This window comes from Ranitomeya variabilis, chromosome 4, assembly GCF_051348905.1.
Source record: "Ranitomeya variabilis isolate aRanVar5 chromosome 4, aRanVar5.hap1, whole genome shotgun sequence".
In the NCBI taxonomy this organism is placed as follows: domain Eukaryota; kingdom Metazoa; phylum Chordata; class Amphibia; order Anura; family Dendrobatidae; genus Ranitomeya; species Ranitomeya variabilis.
The window spans coordinates 133,577,855-133,594,433 of record NC_135235.1 but is presented as its reverse complement, the minus strand read 5'-3'; the positions used below and the strand labels follow the sequence as shown (position 1 = coordinate 133,594,433).

General features: G+C 39.6%; 1 protein-coding gene across 1 annotated transcript in view; it reads left to right on the top strand.

The window, feature by feature from the left end:
- Positions 1-16,311, top strand: part of CHST3 (carbohydrate sulfotransferase 3) — a 180,588-nt gene extending 164,277 nt beyond the window's left edge. The window contains exons 3-4 of the mRNA XM_077259277.1: positions 7,892-8,148; positions 11,515-16,311. Of these exons, the coding sequence (XP_077115392.1) occupies positions 8,012-8,148; positions 11,515-12,769 (1,392 nt within the window). The 5' untranslated portion in view covers positions 7,892-8,011 and the 3' untranslated portion in view covers positions 12,770-16,311. The remainder of the gene's footprint in view (positions 1-7,891; positions 8,149-11,514) is intronic.
- The last annotated feature ends 268 nt before the right edge of the window (positions 16,312-16,579 follow it).

The following is a 16,579-nucleotide window of genomic DNA, read 5'->3' as shown; positions in this document are numbered from 1 at the left end:
GGTAAATATCTAACAAATGTTTGTATTTCCTGGGAATCAGCATCTCTTATCAAGGTTTGTGACAATGTTGTGGAGCGCAAATCCTTCTGTAAACAGTTGAAATTAGTTAGGTAATTATCACTATAGGCTTTGTTGTTTGACTGTTTATATTAAAGCCATTAAAGGGGACCTCTGACTTTGTCTAATCAACCACAAACTGTTCTTTAAAGGGGTTGTCCAATCACAACATATTGATCATCTATCCACCGATCAGCTGTTATTTGCTCCACCTTGAAAAAGAATAGGAGCTATTCTGCAATACCTGGCAGCGGCCACTACACATCAAGCATAGATGTGCTTTGCCACTCCGTTCAATGTGACGGGGCATATGGCAGGTGATCGCTGATTATGTCGAATATCAGGCCTTCACCAATCACATATTGGGATTGTCCTGAGTGTATGCCATCACTATGTTATGACTGACAACTAGTGATGAGGGAACGTGCTCGGATACGGTGTTATCCGCCATGCTCGTGTGCTAACCGACAGTCTTCGGTGGGTTCGAAAATTATGTTCGAGTTCCCGTGATTGAATGTCTCGCGGCTGTTCGACAGCCACAAAACATGGAGGGATTGCCTGTTTCTTAGACAATCCAAGCATGTGTTGCAGCTGTTGAACAGCCACGAGACAGGCTTGGGGACTTAAACATATTATTCAAGCCTGCCGAAGACACTTGGTTAGCACCCGAGCAGGCTCTGATAACACCTTATCTGAACACGTTCGCTCATCACTACTTGAAACAATGAACAATAGTACGATTTCATATTGCTATGGCTGTGGAAGAGCTGTGTTCATCGTGAAACGCGCTGGAGTTTTGTACATGTTTTGGGACTGCCAATATGTGTACTATGTATTTTTGTTGTTTTTTAATAATTGTAAATAACGTTTTAGAAGATGTTACCCCAAGTGCTGGACTTTCTCTCTCTTGCAATGTGTAGCTGTGGATTGGCCTTATCCTGTGCACTGGGTGATACATCACAGTATATACATACCTGAAGCCTGGGAAGCACATACACCTGTCTGGATTCATTCTTATCTGAAGGGCTGTGTCTGGTCAGTCATAGAATCAGTCATCCTTTATTTCTGAGCATTCAGTTTGTACTCGATGAACCAATCTAAGTGAATGTGCTTTCGATGCAATTTGATTTTCAGAAGTTCTCCTGCCCTTATATATACAGAATAGTGTGCAACCAATATATCTCCCATATTATTATTATGTCACATATGGATTTCATATTTTATTCCTTCTTTTCTTTGTATCCAGAGTCAATAATGGCAGTGAGTGGTACAAGAGGTTTAGTCCTAGCTCCCTGTACCACTTGTGATTAGTGGATCAACAACCAAGAAACATAAGCAGTGTGCCAGAGAAACGTGATTTTTCTCCAGACACAATGTAGAGAATGCATTTTTATAAGTTTCAAAAAGAAGTAACCAGAATTATTTTAAGGTAGTTGGCCAGAATTTTTCACAAACTGGCAAAGAGTATGAAATATGGTAAAATAAAATAAACATTACTCATCCACCACTCCAATGGTATCAACGGTCCTGCTGCAATTACGATACATCACATCCATCATCATAGAACCTCTGCAGACAATCACTGGCCTCATCAGTCCCATTCCTTACATGCACACATTACCACTGAGGCCAGTAATTGGCTGCAGCGGTCACATGAATGATTATGGCATCCAGATGTTTTTATATCAACTTTCAAGTGAACAAATAACACATATTGTTCTTATTATATATTTACTTCTATAGAAAATAAGGTGTAAGGAATCACTATGTAACTAACCTGGCTGACATTTCTACAGGAGAGATGAGAAGCTTCCGTACTACTACAGCGGCATTTTCAAAATATTTTTTACATCCATCAAGTTTCAGTATAACCGGCTTAATTCTCAGTAGGGATTCCTGTTCTTTTTTTTGTAAAGTTAAAAGCATACTGAAAATGACCCTTAATTTTCCCATAATGGCTAAGAATGAGTGGCTCGGAGGATAAGTGTGGCACAGGCTCTTGGGGATTTGTGCTGTCTGAGGAGAAAATGTGACATGAACGCATGACTTTTTAAATATCCTTGCAGCTGTTGTTTACTTGAAAGATACTTTTTTCCTGTTTCTATGACCAATTTTTGATGACAGATAACGAGACAACAAGCATATGTTGCTGGTGACTTTTTTAAACTTTTAAATCAGAGACTGTTTTACTGGAGTCAGAGTTGTTGGTGTAATTTTCACAAATTTTGGCTTTTGCTAAGTATTGTTTTTTATGGTTCATTAATGTAAATATATTTGTAAATAATTGTAAATAAATATTAAATCTAAAACTGATTCTACAATAGATGTAGAGAACTTCACTCTGAATATGTACATACATACATACATATATATATAATATATATATATATATACTGTGTGTGTATATAAATATTTATATATATGTATATATACGGTATATATATACATATATACAGTACAGACCAAAAGTTTGGACACACCTCATTTAAAGATTTTTCTGTATACTCATGACTATGAAAATTGTACATTCACAGTGAAGGAATCAAAACTACGAATTAACACACGTGGAATTATATACTTAACAAAAAAGTGTGAAACAACTGAAATTATGTCTTATATTCTAGGTTCTTCAAAGTAGCCACCTTTTGCTTTGATGACTGCTTTGCACACTCTTGGCATTCTCTTGATGAGCTTCAAGAGGTAGTCACCGGGAATGGTTTTCACTTCACAGGTGTGCCCTTATAAATGGGATTGAGACCATCAGTTGTGTTAGACAGAAGTCTGGTGGATACACAGCTGATAGTCCTACTGAATAGACTGTTAGAATTTCTATTATGGCAAGAAAAAAGCAGCTAAGTAAAGAAAAACCAGTGTCTAACATTACTTTAAGAAATGAAGGTCAGTCAGTCCGAAAAATTGGGAAAACTATGAAAGTGTCCCCAAGTGCAGTGACAAAAACCATCAAGCGCTACAAAGAAACTGGCTCACATGAGGACCGCCCCAGGAAAGGAAGACCAAGAGTCACCTCTGCTTCTGAGGATAAGTTTATCCGAGTCACCAGCCTCAGAAATCGCAGGTTAACAGCAGCTCAGATTAGAGACCAGGTCAATGCCATACAGAGTTCTAGCAGCAGACACATCTCTACAATAACTGTTAAGAGGAGATTTTGTGCAGCAGGCCTTCATGGTAAAATAGCTGCAGGGAAACCACTGCTAAGGACAGGCAACAAGCAGAAGAGACTTGTTTGGGCTAAAGAACACAAGGAATGGACATTAGACCTGTGCTTTGGTCTGATAAGTCCAAATTTGAGATCTTTGGTTCCAACCGCCGTGTCTTTGCGCGATGCAGAAAAGGCGAACGGATGGACTCTACATGCCTGGTTCCCACAGTGAAGCATGGAGGAGGAGGTGTGATGGTATGGGGGTGCCTTGCTGGTGACACTGTTGGGGATTTGTTCAAAACTGAAGGCATACTGAACCAGCATGGCTACCACAGCATCTTGCAGCGGCATGCTATTCCATCCGGTTTGCGTTTAGTTGGACAATCATTTATTTGTCAACAGGACAATGACCCCAAACACACCTCCAGGCTGTGTAAGGCTATTTGACCAAGAAGGAGAGTGATGGGGTGCTACGCCAGATGACCTGGCCTCCACAGTCACCAGACCTGAACCCAATCGAGATGGTTTGGGATGAGCTGGACCGCAGAGTGAAGGCAAAAGGGCCAACAAGTGCTAAGCATCTCTGGGAACTCCTTCAAGATTGTTGGAAAACCATGACTACCTCTTGAAGCTCATCAAGAGAATGCCAAGAGTGTCCAAAGCAGTCATCAAAGCAAAATGTGGCTACTTTGAAGAACCTAGAATATAAGACATAATTTCAGTTGCTTCGCACTTTTTTGTTAAGTATATAATTCCACATGTGTTAATTCATAGTTTTGATGCCTTCAGTGTGAATGTACAATGTACAATTTTCATAGTCATGAAAATGTAGAAAATCTTTAAATGAGAAGGTGTGTCCAAACTTTTGGTCTGTATTGTATATATATAATATATATTATCGATGAATAACGTCCTGCAAATTCAAGAGAATTTAGGTTGAATAAAACATGTTTCAAAAAATAATGTTCACTTATGAGCCAGAGCAGAGTGTTATTATGGAACACCCTTGATATTTGTGCTTTATATGGAGAGTCCATTGATTTTAAGGGATTGTTCAGAAGTACACATAATCTTTTCTCTAAGGGTAGTAATGGAACCAGTATGAACCATGGAAATATTGTGCCAGCGTCTAAGGTATGATAAAAACATAGATGGTTCATTTCTTCTTCTTCAAAAGGTAACATGACATCAGACAACGAAGACAGAAAAAAAAATCATCTGATGCGTTTGAAGCCTTTATGGCTCAACAGGCTTGAAATGTGTTTTAGGTGTTTTCCTTGTGTGATATGGCATGTTACCTTTTTAAGTAGAAGGAATAAAGCATTTATGTTTTTAATTTACCTTTGACGCTGGCGCAATTTTTTTCTTCTATCCTGTAGAAAGATATTACCTGTAGTGTTGAGCATTCCGATACCGCAAGTATCGGCCGATACTTGCGGGTATCGGAATTCCGATACCGAGATCCGATACTTTTGTGGTATCGGGTATCGGTATCGAAACAACATTAATGTGTAAAAGAAAGAATTAAAATAAAAAATATTGCTATACTCACCTCTCCGACGCAGCCTGGACCTTACCGAGGGAACTGGCAGCGTTCTTTGCTTAAAATGCGCGCGTTTACTACCTTCCGTGACGTCACGGCTTGTGATTGGTCGCGTGCCGCCCATGTGGCCGCGACGCGACCAATCACAGCAAGCCGTGACGTAATTTTCAGGTCCTGAATGCAGAATTAGGCATTCAGGACCTGAAAATTACGTCACGGCTTGCTGTGATTGGTCGCGTCGCCGGCCACATGGGCGACGCGACCAATCACAAGCCGTGACGTCACGGGAGGCAGGAAATGCGCGCATTTTAAAATTACATCACGGCTTGTGATTGGTTGCGTGCCGCCCATGTGACCGCGACGCGACCAATCACAGCAAGCCGTGACGTAATTTTCAGGTCCTGAATGCTGAATTAGGCATTCAGGACCTGAAAATTACGTCACGGCTTGCTGTGATTGGTCGCGTCGTGGCCACATGGGTGGCACGCGACCAATCACAAGCCGTGACATCACGGAAGGTAGTAAACGCGCGCATTTTAAGCAAAGAACGCTGCCGGTTCCCTCGGTAAGGTCCAGGCTGCGTCGGAGAGGTGAGTATAGCAATATTTTTTATTTTAATTCTTTCTTTTACACATTAATATGGATCCCAGGGCCTGAAGGAGAGTTTCCTCTCCTTCAGACCCTGGGAACCATCAGGGATACCGTCCGATACTTGAGTCCCATTGACTTGTATTGGTATCGGGTATCGGTATCGGATTAGATCCGATACTTTGCCGGTATCGGCCGATACTTTCCGATACCGATACTTTCAAGTATCGGACGGTATCGCTCAACACTAATTACCTGTTGTTCGTAGATAATATTTAATAATTAATTTCTCCTATGCCAGTTTTGCAAAAGAATTAAACACATTGTGATGAGATGCACCACAGGCTACTCCTGACCCCGGGAGGTCTGTGTAGATGGACAGACGGTGATCATCTTATAAAACTGTTTTAGCAAAAAGAGAGATTATATTGGCTCATATTTTATATATTTCTGTAACATTTATAATGACATTTATATGGGGGAGACACTGAAAATACTTCTGAAAAGTCCATTTGTAAAGCATATTAAATATTGTCATTGTCTACATTCAATGGAAGATCGGCTGTATATGTATCCAGTGTAGACGCTGTCCATCTTTGTCGATTTTTGGCTTTATTTTTCTGTGTATTTCGCAGCTGTCATGAAGATGTCTGTAGATGTCTTTATTTTTCTCTGCACATAGGGCGAGTGTCTGTCTGTGTGGCTGTATCGCAATTGGAACCATATGTCGCCTTTCCAAGAAAGACAAGAAAATGATGATGGGGATAATTAAAAACTTATTTTAGCTCTCTCACACAAAGCATAAATTAGAAAAAGACACTCAACTCTCGTTTGGCAAATAATCAGTTGGTTCCTTCTCAGAAGTTGACAAATGACTTTAAAACCTAAAAAGTCATATCTTTCTTGGTGAAGTTCACACAATTAAATCTAAATTTTGTTAACAAGCAGATAAAAATGTAATGTACAGAATGAAAATCAATCAAGACTCCTGCAAATGTTTCCACTCACTAATGAATGGATTCATATAACATTAAGTTATCTCTCATCATGTTACTACATAGGTGTCCACATTGGCCCATAAACCCACATCCAGGACACTAAATGTTCCCTTAGCAGTTACAGTTACTTCATCTCTCATAACTGCATGAAGGGAACATTTGTGTACATTAACTCAGAAAATTCAGTGCCATTTATCTGTATGGGTTGGTTTGGCTGGAAACACATGGATTTCTGCAAACTCTCTTTTCAGAAAAGAAATATCCGCAGTTTGTGAATATACTCTTATTGTTAAGTGTATTGCTTGTTTTCATGGCTGTCAGAGGCCACAGGCTCAAAAGGCTACCTCGGATAGACTTGGCAAAAGCCACTCTTTCTGACAGATTCTAGAGGAATCTGTTTTTCACCCTTTAGCCTCTGCACAAAAGGCCCCGTCTCACTTAGCGACGCTAAAGCGATCCCGACAACGATACGACCTGTCAGGGATCGTTGCTGCGTCGCTATGTGGTCGCTGGTGAGATGTCAAACAGTGAGATCTTACTAACGATCGCAGCTGCGATCTCACTGTTTGACATCTCACCAGCGACCTGTAGTGACCTGTACAACGATCTCACATGGGAGCTATTATGACGATTCAGTGTCTGAGTCGTCAACGAGGTCGTTGGTAAGGTGTCAAACACAGCGATGTGTGCTACCCAGCGGGACCTCAACGATCAAAAAAAGGTCCAGGCCATTCCGACACGACCAGCGATCTCACAGCAGGGGCCTGGTCGCTGCTACGTGTCACACAAAGCGAGATCGCTACGGAGGTCGCTGTTGCGTCACGAAACTTGTGACTCAGCAGCGATCTCGCTAGCGATCTCGCTTAGTGAGACGGGGGCTAAAGACCTAGTCTTACAACAGGGTCCAGTTGATTGATTCCATGGAAGGGCTGCCATCCAGAAGAGGAAGCAGAGGCAGGAAAGGTTGCCAAGCAAGGTCAATGCCAAGAGGTCACTTCAGGAACAGAGTCGTAAAAAAAGAATAGAGTCAAAATGTATTGCGAGGTCAGGAAACCAACACAACCAATGACTAGCACAAACCAGGTAGAAAACCTAATTGATGGTGGAAGTCAGAGACCCAGGAGTTTAAATAGCAGAGAGCCCCCCCAGTGCTCTGAGAAATTAGTAATCGAAATCCAATCAATTAAGCCCATAGCTCCATGATCCAGCAGCACCAAAAATCCCAGGAACAGGACCGATGCTGTCACTCATCTCCGGCATCAAAGGCGCAGTGCAGCCTGGTGGCTGAAGCAGCAACCAGCATAGATGTTACACTTGTGTGGTGTGATGCAACACCAGGCAGTATATTTTTGAAGTTTGTGTTCTGATATTTAAGATTTTAGAAATATGAAGGTACACCTATAGTCTTTAGTGAAGCATTGCTGAATCTCTATACTGCATATTATTAAAAGTTAGTAGAATGGGCAGCTACACAGTAGTTTGTGTATTTTGAGGTTACTATTGTATCTTAGTACAAAAACAATATAACACTTTTTTTCTTTGTAGGGAAATAATTGAAGATGCAAAGATTCTTGAGACTTGGCTTTGTCCTAATGCCTGAAGGAGAAACAAATTCTCGCACCAAAAAATAGAAAAAGTGATGTTCCATTGGAAACCTTGTCTGCCATGGATAGATTTCGGTACCCCCCCATGGACATCAGAGATTTGCTGAGGACAATCAGGATAAAAGCCAAATATGCTCTTTTCATAGTCTTAGTCGTGGTTCTGGTCATCATTGAGAAGGAAAACAAGATCATCTCAAAGTAAGATACTAGGACATAGTTTAGGTAATGGTGAACAGAAAATGGAAGAATGTTAGGCTGTTTTTAAAGGGGTTATCTGGCTTTATGATATTTATGACCTATCCTAAGATCATCAATATGAGATCACTGATTGCACTACCGCCAATCAATGCTTTTTTAATGCCGGATACATCTGTTTTGGATCCATTTACTGTTTACATTTGGCCAGCGCCAGAGTTGAAAACAATTGATCTGTGAGGATGCTGGGCATCGCGTTCCCATGAATCTGATATTAATGGCCTATGCTAAAGATAGGTTATCAATATCATAAGCCGAAAAGCCTTTTTAAAGGAAATCTATTACCTTGGAAAACACTATTTATCTGAAAATATAGGGTTAATCTGCAATTAAATAGTGTCAACAATGCTGCTTTGCTGTCTTCCTGAAAGTGCGGCTACCTGAAGAAAAATAACTTTTTTCCTCCAAGGATTCACTGGCTTTCAGTTATGCAGGAGTACTGACGCAGCTCACTCACAGCACTGCTCACGATAGTATGAGTGGTGACGGTAAGCCCTCCCCAACACTTGGACTGATAGCTGGCTCTGCAGCACATCTGTGCAGAATGAGCTGTCAAATAAAATTCCAGACTGTGCTTACAGTCATGCACAACCCTATGACTGAAAGCTGGTGGTTTCCGGGAGAAAATAAGTTAATTTTCTCCTGGTAGCCGCACTTTGAATAAATCAGCTTAACCCTATTATCTGAAGGTAACTAATGTTTGCTGAAGTGACAGGTTCCCTTTAACCCCTAATAATTCAGATTACAAGCAATACCTTTAAAGTTAGCCCCTTGGAAAAAATTAGGAAATTGGAGATTGCAAATCCAGGAGGTTCTCCTGCTCCAGGTCAAGTCTTCACAGTCCGCACCATAATTTCCCTTTATGAGCAACACTGTGATGAAATTTGTTCAGCTACGCTTTGATTTTTGTGTGTTTTATTGAAGTAAGTGGAGATCATTAAAGTCTGTTGGCTCGACCAAGCAGTCATACGCAGTAGCTGATTGATGAAAGTACAAGTACAATACAGGCCAATCACAAAGGGTGATATTACATTACAGAAGTATTAACCTGTCCCTAATCAGTAATATAATTAGAAGGTCACATCTATTATTATAAAACAACTCGTCAAATGTGTGTTGAGCTCAACACACGGAGAAGCAAAATTTGTGGGTTAGTTGTACTGCTTACTTAAAAAGACATCCCAGAGCTACACAAATAGTAGCAGTGCACACTGGTGGGCATCATGGAAATACAATTTTATTAAAAGTGTAATTGCATAACACAAAGAAACTGCACAAATGTTTAAAAAATCTTTAAAAAGCACAATTGTGCTGGAGGCAAAAATCAAACTGGCTCACCATGATAAGTGACCAGAATTACCGCCTGTCTCCTGTATTCAAGGGTTCCTTGCCAAAATAAGAAATATAATCAGCACACAGCATAAAGTGCAATTACATAGTCTAACAAAGAATATGCATATAATAAAGCTGACATACCAAAACAAGGATTAATACAAAATTTAACATCAAGCAATAAAGTGTGTTTGTGCAAGGAATAAATACCATATAAGATCACAGAGACCCTAGGCGAAGTAAGGTGTCTGTATTTCCTCCGCGTATCGCCACACATGTGGCTTCCTCAGGGGAATTCAGGCCACTAAATATGGTGAACCAGTTTGATTTATGTTTGTAGCAAAGTATTTTTAACCAATTATGAGGGGTGGGGGTTGTATGTTTTGCTATAAGAGCATGTAACTCTTAGCGATTATATGCAGATTGTGTCTGTCAATTTTCTTTATGTAGTTAGATGCACTGTTTGCAGAAAATATTATAACAGGGGCATAGAAGGGTACTGCAGGGCTCCAAAAGCTCATACATAATTAAAGAGAATCTGTCAGTAGGATCAATCCTCTATGCCGTCTATATGGGCATGCAGGTTTTACGAAGCTGAATAAAATAAATGATACCTTAGTATCGGAGATTCAATGTTTTATTTCAGATAAATTTACTTTTTAATTATATGTAAATTAGCTGTTCCAGGCTATGGGTTGTACACTGATCTGTAACAGAATCTGCCTCCAGAGCTTAAATAAAATGGGGCATTACCAGTGTGATACATGTAACTAACAGAGAACAGTAGAACTGAACTCTGTCTTATAACAAACATATTAACAGCTGCAGCTTTCACGGTTCTGCTGTGTTCCTACAATATTATAACACTGGCAGCCTGTGAGATAGAAGCTGAAGCACTGAGAGGAACCTGCAGGTGAGTCAGTTATAATCACACACAGTTCTACAGTGAGATCACTAGAGCAGAAAGTGATCATTACACATCACACTAGTAACTCCCCCCTTCATTTATAATAAGCTCTGGAGGCAGATACTCAGGGAGGTCAGTGTCCGGCCCATAGTCTTGAAAAGCTCATTTACATATAAGAAGAAACGTGGATTTCTCTGGAATAAGACATCAGATCTCAGAGATCAAGGTATTCATTTATTCAGCTTCCTATGACCAGCATTCCCATATAGATGGCTTAGGAGGGTTGATCCTACTGACAGATTAATATTTTTAATATGTGTTTATATATTGGAACAAGAGAAAAGAATATTGATTGGCCAAAGATCCATAGTACTGCAACATAGAGACTCTAGCCCCAATTCATCAAGACCTGCAGTTTTCACGTCGGTCATGCCTCTTAATGAGTCAGGCGAGGAGCGAAGTGACGTGCGGGACTGTAGAAATAATTGTGCATAAGGTACGACACCACTCGTTATGAATTAAATTGGTGGGAGTTGACCATGCGCTGCCCCAGCTACCCCAACTTTGGCACCTAAAGTTGCAAATTTTTGCACAACACAAGGCTGCTCAAGACTTTTGCAACTTTGCAAAGTTTTTATGCCAGTTTCATGGCGTAAAAGCTTTGATGAATAGGGCCCTCTGTATTTCTCCACATGGGCTTTACTCCCATTTCTAGGCCACGTACATGTGGTCTTTCTATGAAACATTAACTTGTAAAACCTACCCAAAGAGATCCAGCTGTTGCTTATTATTGACTTTCTCCATCAACAATTTGTAATTACCTAATTACTGCAAAGAGTCATGCTATTTTCACAAGACTTTTGTTGGCAGACCATCATAATTTATCTAATATTTATGCAATATACACAAAGAACAGTTCTAGAAAAATATGTAAAACTTGTAGTAGTAGACATTCTTTGGTTGGATCAGTCAGCTTCTAGAATGAATAATGTTCAGATACAAAATACACAGGATTTAATGAAAATTAGGAAATGCTGATAAGTTGTAATATCGTATTTCTTTTCTTGCAGAGTATCGGACAAACTTAACCTGAAGCAAATGCCACAGAACATATTTGAGATCAACAATACAGGCACCAATATTGTCTACTCAGAAAATGGTTCCTTGCTGTCACTCAGTGAGCTGGACTCTGCCTTTTCTCAGTTTAGGAAACAACTGGTTAATGTCACCCTACAACTCGGTGGTAGAAACCCATTTCCTGCGGACCTTCCTAAAATGCCTCGTAGGCACATACTGCTCATGGCCACCACGCGCACTGGCTCATCTTTCGTAGGAGAGTTCTTTAACCAACAGGGAAATATCTTTTATTTGTTTGAACCTCTGTGGCACATTGAAAGAACGGTGTCATTTGAATCGATTGGTGCCAATGCGGTTGGTTCAGCAATTGTTTACAGAGACGTTCTCCAGCAACTTCTCCTCTGTGATCTACATATCTTGGAGAACTTTATTTCCCCACCTTCTGAAAACCACCTTACAAGATTCTTATTCCGTAGAGGCTCTAGTAAGTCTTTATGTGAAGACCCAGTGTGTACTCCCTTTGTGAAAAAAGCCTTTGAAAAATATCACTGCAAGAATCGTCGATGTGGTCCTCTTAATATGACATTAGCAATGGAATCATGTCTAAGAAAAGATCATGTAGCTATTAAGTCAGTACGTATTCGACAGTTGGAGTTTCTACGCGCTCTTGTTGAAGATCCACGACTTGACATGAGGATAATACAGTTAGTTCGTGACCCAAGAGCTGTATTGGCCTCTCGCATGGTAGCTTTCTCTGGAAAATATGAATTATGGAAAAAATGGGCTCTAGAAGGAGCAGCTCCCATACATGAGGATGAAGTTCAAAAATTAAAGGGTAACTGTGAGAATATACGTATGTCTGCACAGCTTGGCTTGAGTCAACCAAATTGGCTTAGAGGTCGCTACATGCTCATACGATATGAAGACATTGCTAGATTTCCTCTTGAAAAGGCAAAGGAAATGTATAGGTTTGCTGGAATCACACTTACACCACAGGTGGAAGAGTGGATCATCAAGAACACCCAAGCTTCCCAAGAAAATAATGGTATCTACTCTACACAAAAGAACTCTTCTGAACAGTTTGAGAAGTGGCGATTCAGCATACCATTTAAATTAGCCCAAGTAGTTCAGGATGTGTGTGAACCAGCAATGAAACTATTTGGCTACAAGTTGGCTAATGACTTAAAGACGCTTACAAATCGTTCAATCAGTTTGCTAGAGGATAAGGTTAATTTTTGGATGAGGTAGTGTTCTGCTGTTTAAATTATTTATATCTTGGGTCAAAAACTGCTATTAAACTTTGTGCTTGAAACAGGGGAGGCAGATGGAAGAGGGCCAATTTTTGCACCTGCTGAGCCGCAATGCGCCATTTTTTAAAGCATGTGTGCATTTTTCAGTGTATTACTTCCTAAATTAGGAAGTCTTTCTTATTGAAAAGTCAGGGGAAGAAGCTGAAGATACCGATTATCCAGATTGGCTTTTATAGTGGATGATTCCTGCTGATGTACAGAAAATGCCTACTTTTCCAGGTACTGGCTGAATCTATTCCTGGAAATTTCTCCACAGCACAAGCTGTTTTCTGAAGCCGAGGTAAAGATTTTCTGCACTGCAAGGCGTCCAAAAAGTTCAAGGACTCTGCAATCATAAAATAGCTCAAATATTCAGCACATAAATTATGAAATCACATCTACAGAGGATGAAAGCTTTACCATTTTGGGGGGCTAACAGTCTTTGTGAGTGATTATTTTATATACCGATAGGTTTATTTTGAGAGTTTCTTACATACAAAGACAGTGGACTTTTGTTGTACAAGTATTCATGCTAGTCAGAGCAGATGTTTTCTTTATGACGCTTAGAATATGAGAGAGACCTTCTAAAGCAGCATATCTGAGCAAGAACGAGCTTGCACATTCATTCCCCCGCAAACATAGAAAATATTTATGATACAACTGGGATGAAAAGCTAAAGCTCTCCGTCCTTATCATTTTACACCAAAATTCCCAGCCTTACAAAGTGTCTTTTTCTTTCAAGGCTTGAACACAGTTGGCTGAAGCTTTGCATGTGAAATCAAATACTGTATAACGGAGGAAGTCAGCTTGTGTTTTTCTTTAGGATGTGAGGTTGCACCACCTGTTTCTCACTGTAGCTTGTGCTAACACTCCATAAAGTTGGAGCAGACCTCTCACCTGTCTTCTCCATTCAATGAGGTTGTAATAGGATAATGAATGCTTTTCAATAGGACTGCGAATTGCTCAGAGCAGAGTAGTGGGCAGCTGGTCTTGTCCAAACATTTATTAGTTCATTGTAGTAATTAGACTATAATTTAAGATCGATATGAAGGAGCTTTTTTTAGCCAGGACAACACAACTAGTCTGCATAGCCAATAGACAAGCACTGGGAACAAGTACCAGTAATTAGCTGACTTTCTAGATATTTTGAATCCCCTCCCATGATCGATTGCACAAAATCATTGTATTAAATTATGGTCACACCAAAAGCTGGACTCTCAGGGTTGCTTGAACATGGCTAGATAACAATTTTGTCTTAATATAATATATACCTGGGGTCCTGTGGTGACGTTAGTGATCAGCAGGGCTGGACACCAAGTGACTTTTATTGGAAGTAGTCCTAATGTATTAAATGTGAATATGAAGTTTTAAATAAATCCAGTACACCAAAATTAATTAATCATATCCACAAGTTGGACTATATTAGAGAAAATAATTTATAACAATTTAAAGGGGGTTCTCAAGTTTAAAAGCTATCTCCTATCCACGGGATAAGGGATAACTTTCTAATTACTAGGGGTCGGACCGCCATCATCCCTACTGATCCGGAGAAACATGGCTCTGAAGAACCCTGGCTGATTGGAATGGAGGTCGATCATGTGCTCTACCACTCTATTAACTCTTGATGGCAGTGCCAGAGATTTCTGAGCATAGCGCACATCTGATCTTCTGCGCTCCTATTAAAATAAATGGATTTGTGGTGCGCTTGATCGATCTCTGCTATATTCAGATGTGGCTCCTCATAGCCCCAGTTCTTGGGATCGGTGGGACCCACAATGTTTGGAACCCCAGATATCGGAAAGTTTCCCTTATCGTTTGGATAGGAGACAACTTTCAAACTTGAAAGCATCCCTATAATGTTCATATGGAGACACGCCAGTAATCCGATCTGCCATCTTTCCATGCATTGTTCCATGACTGAACATATCTGGGTTTTACTGTAGACTTAGAAGCATATGATTATACGTAAAGAAGCCATTTATGCCAAATGATTGTGTTGGTTAACAGTGCACTTCATATAAAAAGTGAATCATTTTTGTATGCTGTCTAATTACCATCATGTAGGAACTTGTCCTTCTCCTGGATTAGCAAAGTAAACTGTGTCTCGTCAATAACAATTCTTTATTCTAATTAGGTAACATAACTGAAGAATGTTCAAACACGCTGATAATTTGTTCGAACAAAGGGCAGGCATGTTGTGAAGAGATCAGGACACTCTGCTATGATTGGCTATTACCTTCATTTCATTCTTTATAGCTTACTCTTTGAATGCCTTTCAATAGATTTAGAAAGATTGTTGTGGCTAAGAATTTGACTTGACACGATGGAGTTTGTTTAGTTTCTTATATAAATACTAAAATGGACCAGATGTAGCTATGGTATTTTACAACTTAACACATAAGCATATCTGGTAAGATGTTAACTGACCAGGACTAACCCTATCGTATCTCCTGTTTGGCAAATAGGCATCATAACGGGGAGTTCTCTGCTTAACGAGTAACATCAGTATCTCTTTTTTTAATAAATTAATAATGCACATGAAAATAACAAACTTTGTAATGCATCTTATTAGAGAAATCTGCTTCTCTCTCCACCAGGAATGATCAGTCATTCTCAAATTCTCAATTCTGGTGTAAAATCTGTATTCAGTGAAGACAGACTTTCCCATTACTGAGATAGGAGATGATAGTTGCTGCTGATAAGAGTTTTTGTAAAGAGGAGAGAATGAGAGGAAGGGGGAGCTTTTCCTCTAGCTACTCCTTCTCCACCTCCCTTTTACATAATATCTTATCAGTACTAACTACCATCTCCTTTCTTAATAATGTCACATTCTGTTTTCACTGAACCCAGATTTTACCCAGGAATTGTGAGTTTTGGAAAAAAATTATTTGTTCGAGTAGAGAAAGAAGCAGATTTTTTAAAATAAAATATGTGACAAAGTTTATTTTTTTCATGTGTACTATTGATTTCGGATAAAAACGATACAGATGGTTTGTCTTTTATCCCAGAAAGTATAAAGCTGCCAATACATAACAGTCAGCGTTACACTCAAGCTATCATGCTTGTACTTTCAACAGGGAGAGCAGAGTACGTTACTGCCTGCCCGCTGTGTCGGCCACTTACCTCTCGAGTTAACAAATGGATCCGGGAGGTCTCATATGCATTTGATAGATGACCAATCTTTCTGAAATCTGTGGGTCCCACTTTAATCCAAATTGTAAAGAACATTGAGTGGCTTTCACTCTGTTGGAACTAGACCACCATGTAATTTCTAAACTGTTCAATTTGTCCGAAACGTAATCATATAACTGGAAAACTTTTTTGTAGTCTAAGTCCCTTTCTCAAGAAGTATTACAATAAAAAAATTCTCATCATATTGGCCAAATCTTTATGCCTTATGTGTCTTAGGCTGCACATGAATCAGAATGATATTTTACTTAAACAATTATTAATATATATATATATATATATATTATATATATTTTTGAGAGTGGTGTATGGAGCCATTTACTTAATGTTGAGCCTGTACATAATGCTGAACATGATCCAGCAGGCTTTGGGTTCTTCAGAATGATATTTTGATTAACCAGTGGGGGTTCAAGAGCCTAAATCGCACCGATCTGCAGAATTATGCAGCACCTACATTATATAAAACATTTTCCAAATGATAGGTACACTTAAAAGGTGTTGCCTCCATAAGATTAACTCAGTATAGTATACTCATCTTGTATTTATAAATAGTTTCTCTGCTGGCTCGTCTAAAGTCCAT